Source organism: Lissotriton helveticus, chromosome 7, assembly GCF_964261635.1.
Source record: "Lissotriton helveticus chromosome 7, aLisHel1.1, whole genome shotgun sequence".
Taxonomy (NCBI): Eukaryota; Metazoa; Chordata; class Amphibia; order Caudata; family Salamandridae; genus Lissotriton; species Lissotriton helveticus.
Window position 1 is genome coordinate 1,524,574,353 of NC_136068.1, and position 21,187 is coordinate 1,524,595,539.

A 21,187-nucleotide genomic window follows, 5' to 3' on the forward strand; every position below is an offset into this window, starting at 1 on the left:
TTGAAGATGTCATCATTGGTGGGCATCTCAAATAACAAGGACTTGGTTGTCATTACCAGTGTCCTTGTCATTGTCAACAGGATTTTGTTCGCCATCGATGGTGGTGAGCGGATGTTGATGTTGATTCTTTGTCCGTGATGACGTCATTGGAATATGTACAACTCTAGTAGGAGATGACACTGCTGAAGACTAAGGGAAAAATAAAATGTGTATGGCCTGGTAATGAACACTACCAGGACACCAGTACGCACTACTCAAATTCGATTTGAACGTTAGTACATTCTTTTTAATTTTTGCAAGCAATAAACAAAAACATCATCTCATTTATATTTCAATTTTCTTTAGTTGAAAACCAAATTCTCTGTTAGCATATAGAATGCCTGTATAATGCAAAGTTCATACAACTCAATAATTAATACTTTTCATCAACACCCAATGCATTTCGGGGCGAGAGCCCCTTCGTCAGGGGTCTGTGTGTAGAGAAAAGAAAGAAAAGAAAGGAATCACATTACTATCGATGCATGAGGAATTTAGATATTAAGTCTCTGTGCTATATGGGCTTCTTACCGCTAGTGCTACGGAAAAGGACATTTTGATGACCCGAATAAAATTGAGTAACCTAAACAAAACAAACAAATCAAGTTTTGTTTATAGATGTATCTGTTCGTTAAATTGTTTTATCTACTGTTTTCCATATAGATTGACCTATTACCTGTATGACTATCTGCGTCAGAATCTGCAGAAAGAAGGAGAAACCGAAGGACATTTATATGAAACAATCTATGCTACATAGGATATTCAAGCCTATAGTGCATATACATGTTAGTGACGCTCACCTTATCTGTGATGTCATTTTATCAAGAGCCTATGTGAAACGAGAAAAAAATTGCCGTCAAACACGCTATTTAAGAATAATGCGTGTACATTCAAAAGCTGCTTCAAGATATTCAACATAAGTTTTACCTGCGAGTCTTACGTGGAAAACGTCAGTCTCGACAAGCGCCCATGGTTTGCACCAATCTGTCGGAAAAGACGACAATATATCAAACGCTGGCCAGCGTACAACTATTCCTCAAATGAGTAATAGTCAGGAAATGCTCTTTACGGTCCTTACCGGAACGAAGCTTGACTGTAAACCGTCGCGGCGTTCTTCCCGAGTGTGAGTGGAAAAACGCTTAGTCCTTCTCCTATTATTACCACGGCTACGCCAGTGGATATCAACAACGGACTACCGCTACGCCAGTGAATATCAACAACGGACTACCGCTATGCGCAAATCTTGTTTACTATTGTAGTTTCCCCTGGTCTCCTCTATCGTAACGACGAACCATCAATACCTAGTTCATGCGTTAGGCGGTGACGTATCCCCTTGTTGCTCTAACGTTAAATTGGGGTTGCTACTGAATCGACAGTGTTCGGCGTTGCAATTGCACCCACCATCTTTGAATGGTATAGAGCAATAATATCGCCCGTTCTACATTGAATTAATTGTCGAATATATCCACCGTTAATGCTGCACTAGGTGCTATAAATGAAACTACTCTATCTACGGTGTATCATTAGCTGAGTGGCACTAGCGGTAAGAAGCCCATATAGCACAGAGACTTAATATCTAAATTCCTCATGCATCGATAGTAATGTGATTCCTTTCTTTTCTTTCTTTTCTCTATGCATTGGGTGTTGATGAAAAGTATTAATTATTGAGTTGTATGAACTTTGCATTATACAGGCATTCTATATGCTAACAGAGAATTTGGTTTTCAACTAAAGAAAATTGAAATATAAATGAGATGATGTTTTTGTTTATTGCTTGCAAAAATTAAAAAGAATGTACTAACGTTCAAATCGAATTTGAGTAGTGCGTACTGGTGTCCTGGTAGTGTTCATTACCAGGCCATACACATTTGATATCTCATAGTTTGCAGGCTACATACCAGCACAGCACACATACCGGAAAAACATTCTAAGGCTTATTAAATCGAGTGCAGCACCCCCCCAAAATTCATTGAAGACTAAGGGAAGCCTTAAAATATCTATTGCTGTTTGTTGGATCTTCATTATGACAAAGGGCCTGTCACATGCACCATCATTTCAGAAATTGGGCCCTTGCTGAGAGAACTGGAAGGGCACTTCAGAAAGAAAGAGATGGTGGCTTCATCAGATACCTGGGAGGTATGTGCATCATATTTGAGCTTCTTGGATTTAGACATCGGGGAACACTTTTTACTTACTTACCACCAGGTGAACATGTTCTAAATGCCAAAAGAAGCCAACCACCCCTGTCTTGTAAGATTATGGGACAAGGGGCCAGATGTAGGTGGCCATTTACCGACCGGTAACAGCCGATTTCGGCCGTTACCGACCGTTACCGACCGGTAAATGGGTTTTCGGTATGTAGGGGGCCAATTATACCGATTCGGTAAATTTACCGATTCGGTAAATTTACCGAATCGGTAAAATACAGAATCGGTATTTTTACCGATTCAGTAACTTTCAGATGTAGGTGGGACTCTTACAGATTGGGTGGTAAAATACCGAATCCAGGTGTGTATGCACATGTGTGCATGCACACCTATGCCATGTGACAGACAGACATGCCCTTAGGGCATGTCTGTGTGCCATATGGCACACATGCCTGTATTTGGGGTGCTAGAGGGTGTCAAAGTGACACCCCCTGCACCCTGGCAGGAATCGGTATTTACCGATTCGGTAATTACCGAATCGGTATTTCCCATTGATTCCTATGGGCTTCACAGCCCATAGGAATCAATAGGAAATACCGATTCGGTATTTACCGAATCGGTAAATACCGAATATTAACGATTCGGTATTTCTATTTTAAAAAATACCTACATCTCACATTTTTAATTACCGAATCGGTAAAATTCGGTATTTATGAATCGGTAAATACGAATTACCTACATCTGGGCCCCGATGTAGGTAAAATAGATTTACCGATTTTTAATTACCGAATTTTACCGATTCGGTAATTAAAAATCGGTAAATCTAAGGGGTGAATATGTAGGAACATCCAGATGTTCCTTTTACCGAATCGGTAAATATCTGTATTTACCGATTTTGACACGGGTGCAGGGGGTGTCACTTTGACACCCTCTAGCACCCCCAAAAAAGGTTCGGGGTGCCATGTGGCAGGCATACCTGCCCTAAGGGCAGGTCTGCCTGTCATATGACACAGGTGTGCATGCACACCGGAATCGGTATTTTACCATCAAATATATTTGATGGTAAAATACAGATTCGGTAAGGGTTGTGGGACTCAGAAGAGTCCCACCTACATATCAAAATTACCGATTAGGTATAAATACCGATTCGGTATTTTACAGAATCGGTAAATTTACCGATCGGTAAATTTACAGATTCTGTAAAATATGTGGCCCTACATACCATTTACTAAATACCGGTCGGTAACGGCCGAAAATACCGATTTTCGGCCGTTATCAACCGACCTACATCGGGCCCTTGGTCCTTAATTCTTACAAAAAGAGCACTTCTTTGCCATATGTCCATTATTGTGGAGACATAGTGTGAGGGCCAGCTATAAAAACATTTCTATGGCCGCAAGATTCATAGAATTTGAACACACTTTTCGTCCTGGAAGACTGTGTCATGTTGAAGAAAGAAAACCTTTTTTGATCAGCCCTGCAACCAGAAAAGAAAGTACAAGACTAATTTTCTCTAGAAGGGATTATAGGTGTCTTACCAGAGACAGGAAAAGCTTAAAATTCGACTCCAGAGAGAATAGGGGGAGAGGGAGGCGAGATTCCAATGAGGTCGAAAATCTAATAGTTGGTGCCCCTGAGGAGGGTTGGAGATATGAGAACACCCACCTGAATATCTAGACATTGAGTTATAAAATGAAGCGGATGGGTTACTGGTAGTTTTCAATGGTATATTGAGAAACTGTTTTGTTAACACGGACTACCAAGGGGATACCATTTATGTAAAATACTTTTAAAAGGAAGTTTGTGTACAAATGTCCTTAAAATGTCTGTAAAATTATTTTTGGAGATAGGTGTAGTTGACGTGAAGCCAATGCCACATGTCACTCAGGCAATATCTGAGAGACACATGAGATCCAGGTATACAGATCAGATTTCTCTTATTTATCCTAAAGCACTAAAGATGTTTTCTTAACAAAATAAATCAACCACTGTGGAGGTTATTTTAGCCAAGTACAAACCATACATGATCAATATGAATGCCATACATGAACCACAGTGTGTCTGTACCTGCACGCCATCTTGCGGGTGATGCACTGTTAGAGCATAGGCCAGCACATCCTCCGAAATACTGTTGAAGTTGGCTTTCTCCAAGACAGGCTGTAACTCCTCTAGAACTTGCCGCTCGTGAGTCAGTCGCTCTGCGTCCGATGGAAAAACGTCCTGCAGTGTATCCCGGTCTGGATTAATGGGATCATAGAGTCCCTGCAGAGGTAACCCCAACCAAAAAAACAATATAACTCATTGGCACAAATCTGACCGTACTAAAAGACAAAGTGCACATTACTGAGAATATACAAGTCCTCTTCAGGAAAATAAAGACAGAAGCAGACAGTCACAGGAGTGGATGATCAAAATAGTCTATGGTTTAAAGCATAATTGTTACAAGACGCTCCTCTACCTCGTCGGCTCTGTCGGAGCTGCATTGACTCCCGATAATGCAAAGAGTCCAGTTTAAATCCCTCTGCCTAGTTTTCAAGGCCCTGCACGGGTCTGGACCAGAACTTATGCAGAGGAAATTTGCTTGGTACGTACCCGAGAGAAGCCTCCGCTCCTCCTCAGCTAGAATGGTGAAGGTGCCAAGATTCAAAAAAATTAAATCAGGAGGTACAGCTTTCAGGATCTCGGCTGCCCGATTATGGAACAAGCTCCCATTGGAGCTAAGACAGCTGGAGGATCTCCTCCCATTTAGGAAGAGACTAAAAACTTGGCTTTTCCCCAGTGCATAATATAGTTATTCTGACATTTTCCCGGAACACTAGTCTCACTGTGCATTGATATGTTAGCGCCAGGATGCCTGTTAGGTGATAGAGAGCTTTATAAATGCTGAAAATAAATAAATTAAATAGAAGAGGCTTAAGAATCTCATTTTGTATTGATGAGTTGTCTTCTACAGTTGTAATGAGGATCGCAGGTGCAGTAAAGCCAACAAGAGACAGGCACCAGTACCATTGCTGACTCTTTACTCTTTATTACATTTTCCTTCATCCATGAAATATTGTCGCTAGTCTGCTCTATTGTACTTCCTTTATCAATGTGTACGCCTATCTTTCCCTCAGCCAGGAAGTGGTAATAGTACTTAGTGGATCACGCCCAGTTCCTGACCTTCATGCTCCCAATCTAGATCTCCTCCTTTCAGAATAAAAGGCTCATCCGGTACATGTCTTTGATAAGTCATCGCTGTATTTTTTAAGTGCATTTTAATCGCCGAAACTCAGCCAGCTACTGCTAGCTGTCAGCCCCGTGGTGTTGCTTACAGGATCCTCTCTGTTTTCATCCTCTGCAAGTGAGGACAATCTAATTGCCAACTTAAATTGCAAGACGCCCTTTGTGAAGGATCCAGCCTGGTATTTGAGATGGGGCGATCTTGTCTGGTACTGGTGTTTATGTTGCCTTTGTCAGCAGAGATGATCAGATGTTTCGCACAATATCTCTTTTGTCTGTGTTTTCTAAAATTCTGGAAAGGCATATTCATATTCAACTGTCCTTGTTTGTCACTCTTCGCAATCTGCTGCACACTTTACAGTCTGGTTTTAGACCAGGCCATAGTACCGAATCTGCCCTTCAATCAATCAATCAATCAACAGCATTTGTAGAGCGCGCTACTCACCCGTTAGGTTCTCAAGGCGCTCAGGGGGGGGGTCGCTACTGCTCGAACAGCCAGGTCTTGAGTTGTTTCCTGAAGGAGAGATGGTCCAGGGTTAGCCGTATGTGAGTGGGGAGGGAGTTCCATGTCTTGGCTGCCAGGTAGGAGAAGGATCTTCCTCTGACAGTGGATTTGCGGATTCGTGGGACAGAGGCGAGGGCGAGGCTGGCGGATCGGAGCTGGCGGGTGTGTAGAATGTGAGGCCGTTGTTGAGGTACTTCGGGCCCGTGTCATGGAGAGCCTTGTGTGCGTGGGTGAGGAGTCTGAACGTGATCCTCTTGTTGACGGGGAGCCAGTGCAGGTCTTTCAGGTGAGCAGAGATGTGGCTGTGGCGAGGGATGTCCTGGATGAGTCGTGCTGAGGCGTTCTGAATGCGCTGGAGTCTTTTCTGGAGTTTGGCTGTGGTTCCTGCGTAGAGGGTGTTCCCGTTGTCCAGGCGGCTGGTGACGAGGGCCTTGGTGACTGTCTTCCTGGTTTCGGTGGGGATCCATCGGAAGATCTTGCGTAGCATGCGCAGGGTGTTGAAGCAGGATGACGAGACGGCGTTGACTTGCTTGGTCATCGTGAGGGAGGAGTCCAGGATGAAGCCCAGGTTGCGTGCGTGGTCCGTTGGCTTGGGTGCGGTGCCCAGGGCAGGGGGCCACCAGGAGTCGCCCCAGGCGGAGGGAGCTGGTCCGAGGATGAGGACTTCCGTCTTGTCTGAGTTCAGTTTCAGACGGCTGATCTTCATCCATTCCGCGACGTCTTTCATTCCTTCCTGGAGGTTGGTTTTGGCGGTGGCGGGGTAAAATGTAAATTGAGACTTGTATAGCGCACTACTCAACCACAAGGGTCTCAAGGCGCTTGTACGAATACCGCTGTGGAACCCATCCTGGCTTTCCCTGTGAGGTGTCCACTCCTGGGCACCCCCAAGGTGGAGGCCAGGCATCCTTAGCGTTGTGGGGGCCGTTGTGGAGATTAAGCAAGCTATTGCCCAGAGTTGCAGAGTGGGACTCCATGATTGGAATAGGCACCGAGGCGAGAATTATCAGGTCCGTGGAATTTTTTAGCTCAAGACCCGCCGAGGCGGGGAATTGAACCCTGGTCCCGGGCTAGACCTCTGCATCAGTGTCTGCCGCTCTAACCATTGAGCCACACTTCTCCACTTGAGCCACACTTCTCCACTAGTTGGTGAGGGAGAGGATCAGCTGGGTGTCGTTGGCATATGAGATAATGTTGAGGTTGTTTTGGTGTGCGATGGCTGCTAGAGGGCTCATGTAGATGTTGAAGAGGGTGGGGCTGAGTGAGGATCCTTGTGGGACGCCGCAGATGACTTCGGTGGACGCGGATCGGAACGGGGGGAGGCGGACTCTCTGGGTTCTTCCGTCGAGGAACGAGATGATCCATTCCAGGGCCACTCCTTGGATTCCGGTGTTGCAGAGGTGCTGTATCAGGGTGCGGTGGCATACGGTGTCGAAGGCTGCTGAGAGGTCCAGGAAGATGAGGGCCGCAGTTTACCCGTTGTCGAGCAGGGACCTGATGTCGACGGTGGCTGCGATGAGGGCGGTCTCGGTGCTGTGGTTTGCTCAGAACCCGGAATGTGATGGGTCGAGGGATCCGTTGGTCTCGAGGAAGGCGGAGAGTTGTCTGTTGACGGTCTTCTCGATTACTTTGGCTGGGAAGGGGAGGAGCGAGATGGGGCGGAAGTTCTTCAGGTCCGTGGGGTCTGCGGTGGGTTTCTTCAGGAGGGCGCTCAACTCGGCGTGTTTCCAACTCTCCGGGAAGGTGGCGGATGCGAAGGAGCTGTTGATGATGTTCCGAAGTTGGGGTGCGATGATGGAGTCGGCTTTGTTGAAGATGTGGTGTGGGCAGGGGTCGGTAGGGGAGCCGGAGTGGATGGTGTTCATCAGGTGGGTGGTGTCTTCGATGCTGATCGGGCACCAGGTGCGGAGGGTGGTGGTGGGGGGAGCTGGTGCGGTGGTTGGGTCCGTGGTCAGCGCGCCGAAGCTGTTGTGTATGTCGGCGATCTTGCGGTGGAAGAATGAGGCGAGTGAGTCGCAGAGGTCTTGCGAGGGTGTGATGTCGTTGTTGTAAGCGCTGGGGTTGGAGAGCTCTTTAACGATGCTGAAGAGTTCTTTGCTGTTGTGGCTGTTGTTGTTCAGTCGTTTTTTGAATGTTGTCTTCTTGGTAGTTCGGATCAGCTGGTGGTGTTTGCGGGTGGCGTTCTTGAGGGCGGTCAAGTGTTCTGCTGTCTGGTCGTGGCGCCAGGCTTTCTCGAGGGTGCGGCAGGTTTTCTTGGAGTTTTTGAGGTCGTTGGTAAACCACAAGGTTTTCCTGCTGCCGGATCTGCTGGGTGGGTTCTTCAGTGGTGCGAGTTCGTCGGCGCAGTTGGTGAGCCACTGTGTGAGGTTGCGGGCTGCTTCGTTGGGGTCCGATGTGTTGGCGGGGGGGTTCTGGTTGAGGGCGGTGGTGAGCTGGTCTGCGGTGGTGGGTTGTGGCTCTCCTGTAGTTGAAGTGGACGCAGCTGTGGTCTGTCCAGTGTAGTCCGGTTGAGTGGCTGAAGGAGATGTGCTTGCTGGAGGAGAAGATGGGATCGAGCGTGTGGCCGGCATGGTGGGTGGGGGTGTTCACCAGTTGCTTGAGTCTGAGGTTAGCGAGGTTATCCAGCAAGGCAGCGGTGTTGCAGTCCTTGTTGTTCTCCAGGTGGAAGTTAAGGTTCCCTAGGAGGATGTAGTCTGTGGAGGTGAGGGCGTGCGGACTGACGAAGTCTGCGATGGCTTCGCTGAATTGTGTGCATGGTCCCGGGGGTCTGTAGATGAGGGTGCCTCTGAGGGTGGTCTTGGGGTTGGTGTGTATCTGGAAGTGGAGGTGCTCGGCGGCGGTGAGGGTGTCGTTGGAGTTGGTCGTGATGCGGATGGTGTTTCTGTAGACGATGGCGATGCCTCCTCCGGTTTGGTTGACGCGGTCCCTCCGGGTGATCTTGTAGCCTTCCGGGATGGCTATGGCGATGTTGGGGGCTGAGGAGGCGTTCATCCAGGTTTCTGTGAGGAAGGCGACGTCTGGTGATGTTGTGTTGAGGAAGTTCCAGAGTTCGACAGCGTGCCTGTGAATGGAGCGGGTGTTGAGCAGGATGCACTTGAGGTGGTTGTTGCTGGAGCTCGGCTTGGCAGGTTCGGAGGCAGGTAAATTTGCAAGCTTGGCAGGTGAAGGGTCCATGGGTGCGTTTCGGGGCGGCTAGGTAGCAGGCGGGATTCCGGCCGGCGTTGAGTGTGTGGAGGCTGGCAGCGTCGTAAGTTCTTCGGGTGCGTTGGCATCGTTGAGGGCCAGGGGTCCTGGCGCTGGGCGCGGTCCAGGCGTGGACGGGCGTAGACGGGCTTGCCTTTGGCGCACCTTCGGCGCACAATCGGCGCGCCTGCTGCGCGTGACCCCCTGCGCGTACGCGCGGTCCACGCCATATATGGCGAAGTGGGAGGGAGGAGCAGCTGGGGAGCGGGGCGGCGAATGGGGGTCGGGGACAAGCAAGGGGGCGGGGCCGCAGGGGAGCAGCGGCGGGGATCGGGGAAAAGAAGAACGGCGGGAAAGGAGGAGTGGCGGGAAAAGAAGAACGGTGGTAGCGGCGAGGGGGGAAGCCTGAGGGCAGAGTCTCTAGAAGGCAGCGGCAGCACACGAGCAGGAAGCCTGAGGGCAGAGGCCCTAGAAGGCAGCGGCAGCACACGGGCAGGAAGCAGTGGCTGTAGCAGCAGCGGTGACCTGGCACACGGGGGCCGTGCGGTAGGTGGAGCGACCTGGAGGGGTCACAGCTCACTGCCGCGCGGTCCCCGCCATATATGGCCAAGTGAGAGGGAGGAGCAGCTGGGAGGCGGGAGCGGGGCGGCGAATGGAGGTCGGGGACAAGGAAGGGGGCGGGGCCGCAGGGTAGCAGCGGCGGGGATCGGGGAAAAGAAGAACGGTGGGAGAAGAGGAGTGGCGGGAAAAGAAGAACGGTGGTAGCGGCGAGCGGGGAAGCCTGAGGGCAGAGTCTCTAGAATGCAGCAGCAGCACACGAGCAGGAAGCCTGAGGGCAGAGGCCCTAGAAGGCAGCGGCAGCACACGGGCAGGAAGCAGTGGCTGTAGCAGCAGCGGTGACCTGGCACACGGGGGGCGTGCGGTAGGTGGAGCGACCTGGAGGGGTCACTGAATATCTCAGGCAACAACTAGACTCCAGTGGTACTGCCGCCCTAATTTTGCTAGACTTCAGTGCAGCTTTCGACACAGTGTCACATTTTATCCTGGCAGACCGACTTGAAGCCTCAGGCATTGAGAGTTTGGCTTTGAGGTGGTTGATCTCCTTTTTTAGAAAACCGTACCTTCCAGGTCTTTTCGAATGACATAAGATTGAATACTTTAGCCTTAACCTCTGGAGGGCTTTAAGGTTCAGGTTTGGGCCTTTTGCTTTTTAACATTTATGTTCGCCCTCTAGCAGAGATTGTTGAGACGTCAGGATTGGCCATCTTTTATTTTGCTGACGATACACAGATTATCTTTTCACTCATCACCCAGCATCAAGATCCCTCCCTGCTTCAGCTTGACCTGCGTAATGTCTTCTTGTGGATAACAAAAAATGCCTTGAAGCTAAATGGCACTAAAACAGAGGTGCTCATTCTGGGTAATAACCCTGAACTTTGGGGAATTAAACATTGTCCTGACACTCGGTGCCCTTTGCCTGCTACCTAAAGTCAAAAACCTGGGTTTAATTATTGATAAAATCTTTCCCTCAAATGGCAGGTGTTTAGGGTCACGGTGACCTGCTTTGCTGTTCTCAAATGGATAAAATAAAATCTCTGGATAATTCCACCGGCAGCTCAGAGATCGGTCTTGCAGGTTCTGGTAAAATCCATGCTGGACTACAGCAGCGTGTTATATCTGGTCGCAGATAAAGGCTCAGTCCATGGGCTGCAGGTCATTCAGAATGCAACTACGCGTCTTCTTTTTCGTATGCCTAGATATGCTTATGCTTCACCTCTGCTCCAGCGATTGCATTGGCTCAAAGTGAACAAGTGCATCGAGTTTAAGGCCACATTTGGCCTGGCTCCTTCTTATATCCCGAGATTGGTAACACCTTTTGTGCCTGTTCGACAGTTGAGATCTTCCAGCCTCTCACTGTCTCAGTTCCCAGGTTTCGTCTTGTCCGTATTTGCAGCCGCTCTTTCTCCTACCTGGGCCCTAAACTCTGGAATGCTTTCCCAATCAATCTTAGGAACTGTTACTGTCTGCTAGCTTTCCGCAAAATCTTACAGACATTTCTTTTTAGCGACCAAGCTCGATTCTTATTTCGGCCTGTTGCCTGGCGCTTGTGTGGCTCTGCCTCCGACTTGTCTAGTGCTGGGAGACCCTGTCGGGTAGCTATGCAATTTTATAAATCCTCCAAATAAATAAATAAATAGTCCTATTTTATATTGGGAGCCCAATTTTGTTTTCTATTGGTGTTGCAACATCACACATTCGCAGTTGTATGTTATTGCAAATTGGTTGACTGAAAACAGTTGCAGCGAACACAACTATAACCGTTGCCTGATTGGACTCATTGAGGTAGGCTACAAGCAATGCATATGTTGATGAGAAGAATTTTACTAAAGACATTGATGACTTTTCATGCAGCAGTACAATCACAACATTTCCAAACTCCATGGGGTTCACGAAATCAATGGCCTTCAAATCCCTAGCCGGAAGGGTGATCATCCGTAATGACAATTCTTTTTATTAGTGGTGCAATAACATGTGTCATTGTTGGGGAGATGCATCTACTATTTTGTCTAACATTGGGAACCATGTCCTTTCTCTCACTGCCCTTTATTGGCAAAACGTCTGCCATGTCACTCATGTTTCAGAACCACTGTTTGTGTCCATAAACTCTTGATTGTGAAAGAAGCGATTTATCAGCTGCCATCGAAGGTGCCTTGTGATTGTTACTGAATGCTCTGACCTCATTTTGGTCGCAGGACTATTGCTCCATAGTCCTCTCACCCAGGGCATCAGGAAAGGGCTGATACTTCAGCTAATGAAATTCAAACGTGATGCGGAGATATTTTCACAAATAATTCAGATTTATTCATTGTGATTTCCTATTATCCATGTTATATTCACATGTTCATTTGTGTATACATTTGTTTTTCTTCCAACTGGTTTTGTTTATATAATCCCCAATTTAATTACTTCCAATGCATTTCAGTGCCCTTCGCACCTTCATCAGGGAAACCTGCAAAATTATAAATAAAACTTGCTTCAACCTGTCCTATATGCATTAGTATACAATACTAACATAAATCAGCGTTAATCATACAACAGTAGTTCATGTTTTCATCTAAGCGTGCTATCTCAAAAAACATTCCGATCTAAGTCGCTGTCGTGCTATGTTGAGTCGACTTTACTCATATTATATGATATGTTTGTGTTTAAGTTCGTGTGGTTACTAAAAAAGCCTTGTTTTTCGTGAGCCGACTAAACGCTTGCACAATGCGGTGAATTTTTAATGAAACGTGTGTTTTACGCGCTCTTTGTGTCAAGTTGATGTTTCTCACCTAGTAATCGCTGCTCTCAGTTCCAAACGCTAACGCGAGTGCTGCTATGCTTTTCCTGGCGTTGGGGTCACAGGTGTTAGTGTTACTCTCAAAACCTTGCGCATGCGCTATGCTGCGGGTGACTTTTTTTTACAATTAACTTTACGCAAAGGTATCGCCGCGGTCCTAGGTCCTACTGCTGTGGGTGTGATTCTAATGTCTACACGCCAGAGCCATATCCGATAGCTGTGTAAGCCAATGACTACTCCCTCCTGTGGTGTTCAGTCTTAGTACCAAGATGTATATTACAGTCAATCAAAAATGTGTACAAAGGTCACATCATGCTTTATAGATAACACAAAAATTCTGTTCGATCATTAAGCCCGTCAGGCTTCAAACTGTTCAAATGATAAATCCAATAGTTCTCTCTCTTGAGCAAGTTTTTCTTGTTTAGAGAACCCTCTGTTTTTGGGACCACTTCCAGTATACAAGCCCGTAATTGGCTTATATGATGGTGTTTTTCTTTAAAGTGAACGGCGACAGATGATTTCACGGATCCTGTTCTTATATTGCTCTTGTGTTCTGTTAAACGTGTTTTTAACTTTCTATCGGTATGTCCGACATATACCGAGCCACAGGGGCACTTTAGCATGTACACTATGTTCATTGTGTCACATGTACCATTCACTCTTAACGGTATTTTGAACCCTTTCATCGGGTGGGAAATCTCATTCCTTTTCATAATGTTATGACAGCTGCTGCAGTTCATACATGTCATTGTTCCGCGAAAAGTGCTCCGTGGTGCTTGTTCTTTGGGGTGTTTCAACATCTCTCCAGTAGCTGTCATAACAGCATCACGTTTGAATTTCATTAGCTGAAGTATCAGCCATTTCCTGATGCCCTGGGTGAGAGGACTATGGAGCAATAGTCCTGCGACCAGTAGATTATTCAAGTACACTCTAGGAGGAGAGTGATACCCAGGAGGCACGGCTAACCAGTGACAGAAAAACAGGTTGTGCACATCCTACACTTCGAGTACTGACCTCATTTTGCCCATGCACTGGGGCATGGTTATTTAATCATTAGAACATATCTAAATTTTTTATGAGATCAGCTGTTTGACTTGATACATGTGTTCACCCTTTTTTTTTTTTTAAATAAAATCTATGAGTTGCTTATGAAGGAGTCAGGAGAACCACAATGATGTAAAGTCACTAAGTAGCATGATTAAGTAGATTCCAGAAGATATCTTAAAAGGTAATCAGGTAGCTTTAGATCTATGCCTAACTTCTGAATTTTCTCAAAGTCATATGCGTGCGATCATATTCGCAACCACTGTAATCTTAAAGGGATATCAGCCTACGGATATCTGAAGAAGTCTAGTAACACTTGAGGGTCTGTGAAAAGGGGGAACTTCTTCCTGTAGATGAACAGATTGTAGCGTTCACATGCCCATGCTAACTTTAAGCTTTCAATCATAATCAATCAATCATAGCATTTGTATAGCGTGCTACTCACCCGGAGGGGTCACAAGGCGCTGGGGGAGAGGGGTCCGTTACTGCTCGAACAGCCAGGTCTTGAGTTGCTTCCTGAAGGAGAGATGGTCCTGGGTCAGCCGAAGGTGGATGGGGAGGTAGTTCCACGTCTTGGCTGCCAGGTAGGAAAAGGATCTTCCTCCGGCGGTGGCTCTGTGGATATGTGGTACGGCGGCGAGGGCGGGCTGGTCGATCGTAGCTGGCGGGTGGGCGTGTAGAAGGTCAGGCGGTCGTTGAGGTACTTGGGGCCCAGGTCGTGGAGAGCCTTGTGTGCGTGGGTGAGGAGCCTCAACGTGATCCTCTTGCTGACGGGGAGCCAGTGCAGGTCTCTCAGGTGGCCGGAGATTTGGCTGTGTCGGGGGATGTCCAGGACGAGTCGTGCGGAGGCGTTCTGGATGAGTTGGAGTCTTTTCTGAAGTTTGGCTGTGATTCCGGCGTAGAGGGTGTTCCCGTAGTCCAGTCGGCTGGTGACGAGTGCCTGGGTGACGGTCTTTCTGCCCTCGGTGGGGATCCATCGGAAGATCTTACGGAGCATGCTCAGGGTGTTGAAGCACGATGAGGAGACGGCATTGACTTGTCTGGTCATCGAGAGGGAGGAGTCCAGGATGAAGCCCAGATTGCGTGCGTGGTCCGTTGGCTTGGGAGTGGTGCCCAGGGCAGGGGGCCACCAGGAGTTGTCCCAGGCGGAGGGCGATGATCCCAGGATGAGGACTTCCGTCTTGTCTGAGTTCAGTTTCAGGCGGCTGTTCTTCATCCACTCGGCGACATCTTTCATTCCTTCGTGTAGGCTGGTTCTGGCGGTGGTGGGGTCGTTGGTGAGGGAGAGGATCAGCTGGGTATCGTCGGCGTAGGAGATGATGTTGATGTTGTGTTGGTGTGCGATGGCTGCGAGGGGGCTCATGTAGACGTTGAAGAGGGTTGGGCTGAGTGATGATCCTTGTGGTACGCCGCAGATGACTTTGGTGGCCTCGGGTCTGAACGGGGGAAGGCGGACTCTCTGGGTTCTTCCGGCGAGGAACGAGATGATCCACTCCAATGCCTTCTCTTGAATTCCGATGTTGCTGAGGCGCTGTACTAGGGTGCGGTGGCAGACAGTGTCGAACGCTGCGGAGAGGTCCAGGAGGATGAGGGCCGCTGTTTCCGCGTTGTCGAGCAGGGATCTGGTGGCATCGGAAAGCTTTCTTTCTCTTGTTATGAGTAAGCTCTATCTACTTCAAGTAAACGTCTTATGACTTATTCCATTGAACTGCATATTACATAGCACTATATATTCCAGACGAGGTGCCGATGTGCACTAGCAGACAGATAGTATGCTACACCTTAGGATAGATGAAAAGATGCTGAATTTCAGTGTCATCTACATGGGAAATATTTTGACTGCGTGGTGACCACAGTGCTGATACCATCCTATTATATATAAGGCAAGTATTGGTGTTCGTGCTAGAAGCGGAAGGTTTATTATCTTGCTCCAGGATGTCAAGAAGAGGCTTTATAGTTAGAGCATGAAAGACTATCTCAAGTGCCTGTCCCTGTTTTTGCTTCGATGAGCCGAAAAAAAATGACATGCCTTCAGTTTAATATTTCTGTTGGATAAAACAGTTTCCCATAGATTACTCATCTAATAATATCCTCCAGTTGCCAGGTTAAATTCAGACACTTTTTCGGCAGCAATAGCTCTCCAGTGCCGCAAGGGGGCATCTGACTAGTATGCAATGACATAGGAGTGAATAAGGTGCCAAAGCTTGTCTGTTCCTGGTACTTTTTCCAGACCCAGGCGGGCGGAGCAGAAATAAGAGGGCATCAAAGAAAATGGGCCATCAAAGACTTCCTTAAACCATGCAACTGCATCAGGACTGTGCCATATGTGAGTTATGCCCTGCCAAGTGGTGGCAAGCCAGTCCTGGGCCCTTGAAAGGCGACTTCTGCTGTCCAGAACCATCAAAATAAAATCGATGCAGTGACGACTTTGTGTCAATCAGAACTGACGCATTGTCCTTCGAAGCTGATGCAGGAGTGGAATGACAACTTCGCTTTGACGGACTGCACAGCTCAACAATGACGGACAGGGTAGCTCGATAACGATGCACATTATATTTTGCACACCTTTTGATCTTACTACTTATGGCATTAAGGTTCTTGGCTGCTTCCAGTGGTGAACTATGAGTGTTTTGTGTTCTCAGAGGACTCGATCCAGGGGTTATCAGTAGTGGATCACAAAGTTAACAGTGCTCTCAGCGAGCATCTGGTGATGAAGTTCGCATTGAGAAGTAGAACCTGGTCTGTGGTTTATCATTGGGCTACTGTTAGGACTGGATCAAAAGGTTGTGGATGTTTTCCGATGAGTGGATCTTGGTTTTACTGTGAAGAGTGTTCCACCAGGCTATAGTGCCCACACCGTCATTGGCTCCCGCCACGCTTCCCACACATCCAGCCCCAAAGATACACTGGACACGAATTATGGGTAAGAACTGCTGCAGGTTTATTTTCATACAACAAACGTATGACGTTTAGGTGGGTCATCTTACGGGCGATCCCAAGCAGGCAACCCCTCGCTGTCCCGCCTGCCTAAAGAGCCAGCCATGTGAAAACAAAGATAGGGTTGACTCTAATCAGCAAGGCTGAGCCTATATAACAAATAACGAAAGAAATGCCAGTACTGATATAATTAATTTGATCATCACATTTAACATCCACACTAAGAAAATTAATTCAAAATGGGGTATTTGCTTTTTACTCGCAATTTTATTTTTCAAAATTCACAATTATTAAAAAGTTTTTTATATTTCATAAAAAGAGAAGCATATAAGAAAATAAGGACACATCAGAAACCATTCAATAGAAACTTCATGCATTCTACACCTGCAATCATATCACAATCAGCACCATGTTCACTACATTCATATCTCCATCATACATACCACATGATACCAATAAGGTAAAACAAACAATATCCTAGATCTGCACAAATTATACAATCATTTAGTACAATTTAAAGACAATACATTCCTGTATATTGATGAATTTTGAATCATTCATAGGAACTTAATACAGTGAAAGGTAATGTACATTTCTTTCACTATTTGTTATATAGGCTCAGCCTTGCTGATTAGAGTCAACCCTATCTTTGTTTTCACATGACTATAGCTGGCGTTTGCCAGCGAGGTGTTGTGGCTCTCCATTGACTTTGGAGTTTGAGCATATTCAATAGCTCATTCATATTCGTTGTGATCTAGTGTGGATGTATCGACAGCATCTAGGTCCAATTTCTTCACTCTTGTTCATAATTTTGTCAATTTTTTACTTTCACTATTTTACTTCTTTATTTTCCATTTTTTGAGTAATGGCAGACAAGGACACGTTTGCCTACAGTGAAGAGCACATCAGTAGTCTACTCAGGGATCCACCAGTGTTTGCTTCAGTCTCCCTTAGTGTGTCAGCCACATCCCAAAACGAATCAGAGAAATTACTACGTTTGAAAAAGAAGCAAATTAGAACTGATTTGCATGGTCACTTCCTATTACAACATCTCAGGGAAGGGACCATTCCAGTTGGCCTTCAGATCAAAAATATTCCGGTGATCTTCACCGAGGATCCAATTTTCAAAAAAGGTTTCTCCTTTATTGAAACCAAATGTAGTAGGTACCTTATGGTCCTTACGGTAGAAACAGCAGTCAGACTTTCCAAAATTGAGCTTGATGAAATAGCGAAATTAGAAGCTAAGATTAGCACTAGCTCAACAATACCAGACGCCAAATCTCTACTAGAAAAGGTGGAAAAAGAAATCCAGGAGTTCAAGGACTACACTGTGACACAACAATCTAACCAGTTTGAGAAGGATAAAAAGAATTTCTCACTTGAGAATATCTATCCATATTTGCATCCTGACTTTTATACCAAACCGGAGTCTAGACAATATCTAACAGGGAATCAGGGTAGGTCCAGGCAACACTTCATTTCCTTTGGGGAAACATCCTCCTCCTCGGGGAACGATAGTGATACGAGTGGCAACACTAACCAATCCAACAGAAATAGAAACTGGAATTCTATTCAACAACAGCGAGGACAGGCCCAGAATTCTTTTTTAGGAAGAGGCCAGACGAGACCGAGAGGCCGAGTCAGATATACTGTCCCATGGGAAATGAAGACCCGCCGACAGCACTACAAGAACTAAACAGGTCCCCCATTTTTAACCTCTCTCAACGAGTACTAACTAAAGCAGAAGAGAGCATATTGTCTAAGGGATTATCCTTCGTTCCCTCAAAAAGAACAGACTTTGTCCGCATGAAGACAGAATTCATTGAATTCTGCAGAAAACTAAGACTAACGATGTTCTTCCTGGAAAACCCTACTCCACCGATAACAGAGGTAACAGGCTTACGTAATAAGTCGACATTCTGCCCACCTGGTAATAAAATCCCCAAGGAGTTGTTAATTTTTGAAAAAAGCGTCTTGTCGGCTATTTCACAAATGGAAAAAGAAAAAAGATTCATTAAATTTAATACCACGAGAGAGGAAATGTCTGCATTAACCACCTTAAAAAACGACTCCACGTTCGTGATAAAACAAGCCGACAAAGGCGGATCCATAGTACTATGGGATATTCAAGACTACACAAATGAAATACTAAGACAACTAAAGGACCCTGCGTGCTACCGGAAAATTGAAAAGGATCCAACAAAGGAACTTCAAAACCAACTGTTTGCCATTATCCAAGAGGGTTTTGAGCAAGGATTCGTTGGAAAGAAAGAATGCGAATATTTACAGATCAAGCATCCCAGGATCCCCATGTTTTATGTACTACCAAAGGTGCATAAAGACCAGAGTAGACCACCAGGGAGACCCATCGTGGCAGGATGTGGTTCTCTCTTGGAACCCATTGCAAAATATGTGGACTGTTTTTTAAAACAGTTCATGAATCAAGTGGTCTCATACCTACAGGACACCACCGACTTTATTAATAAGTTGGAAAATACAATCTTTTGTGAAGGGACAGATTTGCTAGTCACCCTCGACGTGACGTCATTATACACGCAAATCCCCCAAGGTGAGGCATTGGCAGTGCTCTCCTTCTTCTTAGACTCACGTCCCAGACCTATGCGTGTTCCAACACAGTTTTTGGTAGACTTGGCATCCTTTGCGCTTAAAAAAAACTATTTCTGTTTCAACAAGGAGTTCTATTTCCAAGTAAAGGGCGTGGCAATGGGGTGTCCCTTTGCCCCCGAATTAGCGGTGCTTTTTATGTCAATGTACGAGGATTCGTACATACATAACAACAATCCCTTTGGACAGTTTATTGGGAAATGGTATCGTTTCATAGACGATGTCTTTATGGTATGGACAGGAGGCCTTGACAATCTGAATAAGTTCCATCTATGGCTAAATACCAGAACACCTGACATACAATTCAGCCTTGCCCATTCTGAAACGAGGATCCCATTTTTGGACGTGGAGGTTTTTTCAAATTCTGGCAAATTGGCGACAACGTTATTTGTAAAACCCACAGACCGAAATAAAGCACTGTTATTTCAGAGCAATCATCCCAGAAGCTTAAAAGAGAATCTGCCGCACGGGCAGTTTTTGCGAGTACGCAGAAACTGCACATATGAGAAGGATTATACATACCATGCAGAAAAATTAGTTTCTAAACTCTGCGATAGAGGGTACCCCAAGAAACTTGTGAAAGGGTGCATGAAAAGAGCTAGATGGACACCACGTGAGACACTACTGGAGCGGAAACAGAAAACAGAGCAAAAACGCCAAGTATGTGTAACCACCTACTGCCCCAATGCTAATCGGTTAAAACGTATTATTGGTCAGAATTGGCATCTGGTGAGCAATTTAGACAAGAGCCTCAAAGAGCCTCCTCTTTTCGCCTTCAAAAGAGAGAATAGCGTTGCTAATCATGTGGTTAGAGCAGCAATGCCGTCACAAACCCAACCTTCCCTTCGCCAAATGTTGGGATTAGCACCTGTACTTGGCCACCACAAGTGTGGGACGTGCCTTTGTTGTGACACCACGATACAGGGCACGGTTTTTCAGCACAGGGGTATCTCATGGAAACATGAGGTATTCAGTAACTGTAAATCGAAACTTGTAGTGTACGGTATCATATGCCCATGTGATCGCCTGTACATGGGTAAAACCGAGCAGGAAGTGCGACAACGCATCTCACAGCACAAGTCCAGATTAAAAAGAAACTTGGAGAACGCCCCTTTGGTAAATCATTGGACCAGGATGCAACATGGTCTCAATGAATTAAAATGGACAGTTATATCAAGGATAGAAAGAGACCCCCGCGGTGGTGACCTGAGCCTGAAGCTGTCCAAAAGGGAGGCGATGCTGATTGTCAAATTTGACACCGCGGTGTCAGGTTTGAACGAGTTATCGGAAATTTTTAAACTCTGATTAAAGTACATTCAAATGTCATCCTTCTCTTGTCTCTTAGGACCTATGGATCTATTAACTTGGTGGCTAGCTGAATACAATCAGACAATATTACAATTCTGACTGTTGTGCCCTATTTGGGCATTGCTTTACAGCGAGTCTCGCCTTTTACTTAACATTTATTTAACATTTGACAGCCTCTCATTGGCCATACCATCATACGGCTCCGTAAAAAGTGACTTTTTTTGTTGCCCAAAAAATGCGCCTGCGCGAGAGAATAGTGTTCCGCCACACGCCGCTGGGCGACACTAGCATACAGCTTCGTATAAAAGTGACTCCTGTTGTTGTCTCCGGACGCGCCTGCGCTAGAGAACAGTGCTTCGCTAGACGCCGTCAGACTGTGGAGAGACTGTGGAGGATCAACTTCTAAAGGTAACACGCCCGTCCTCGCCCTTTGTCCCTTAAGTACTAGTCACCCTACAAGCTCGTCAATCGTGCGAAGGTGTTCCTAATAGCATGTAATATATTTTTTGCGGTACAACCAGAGTACCAGGGATTTGCTGACGCACCCCTTTGGACCACCTCCCGGGTTCCCCCCATGGTCCCGTGTGAAAAATCAGTACCGGGCTACCGACCCACCGAGTTTTTAGCATCTCCGCTGGAATTTAATCCCAAGGTAAATCACCCGTCATTGTTTTCTTTGATCCCTAGTGTCCTCTTAGGTCACGGCGCGCTATAATTATTTACTTTGGGCGCATGTTTTCAATCGTTTCAGCGCACGCCGTCCAAATTGGTTTGTGCAGACGCTACCTCCCCAAACACACTGCGGAGACGTTACTCTACCTCCGAAGGTGAGGAAAATTTGTT

General features: G+C 46.4%; 1 protein-coding gene across 3 annotated transcripts in view; it reads right to left on the reverse strand.

The window, feature by feature from the left end:
• The window catches only part of TMEM143 (transmembrane protein 143), a 229,327-nt gene that overhangs the window by 80,270 nt on the left and 127,870 nt on the right, over positions 1–21,187 (reverse strand). For all 3 annotated transcript variants that reach the window (XM_078654969.1, XM_078654970.1, XM_078654971.1), the window contains exon 4: positions 4,251–4,445. In XM_078654969.1, the coding sequence (XP_078511095.1) occupies positions 4,251–4,445 (195 nt within the window). The remainder of the gene's footprint in view (positions 1–4,250; positions 4,446–21,187) is intronic.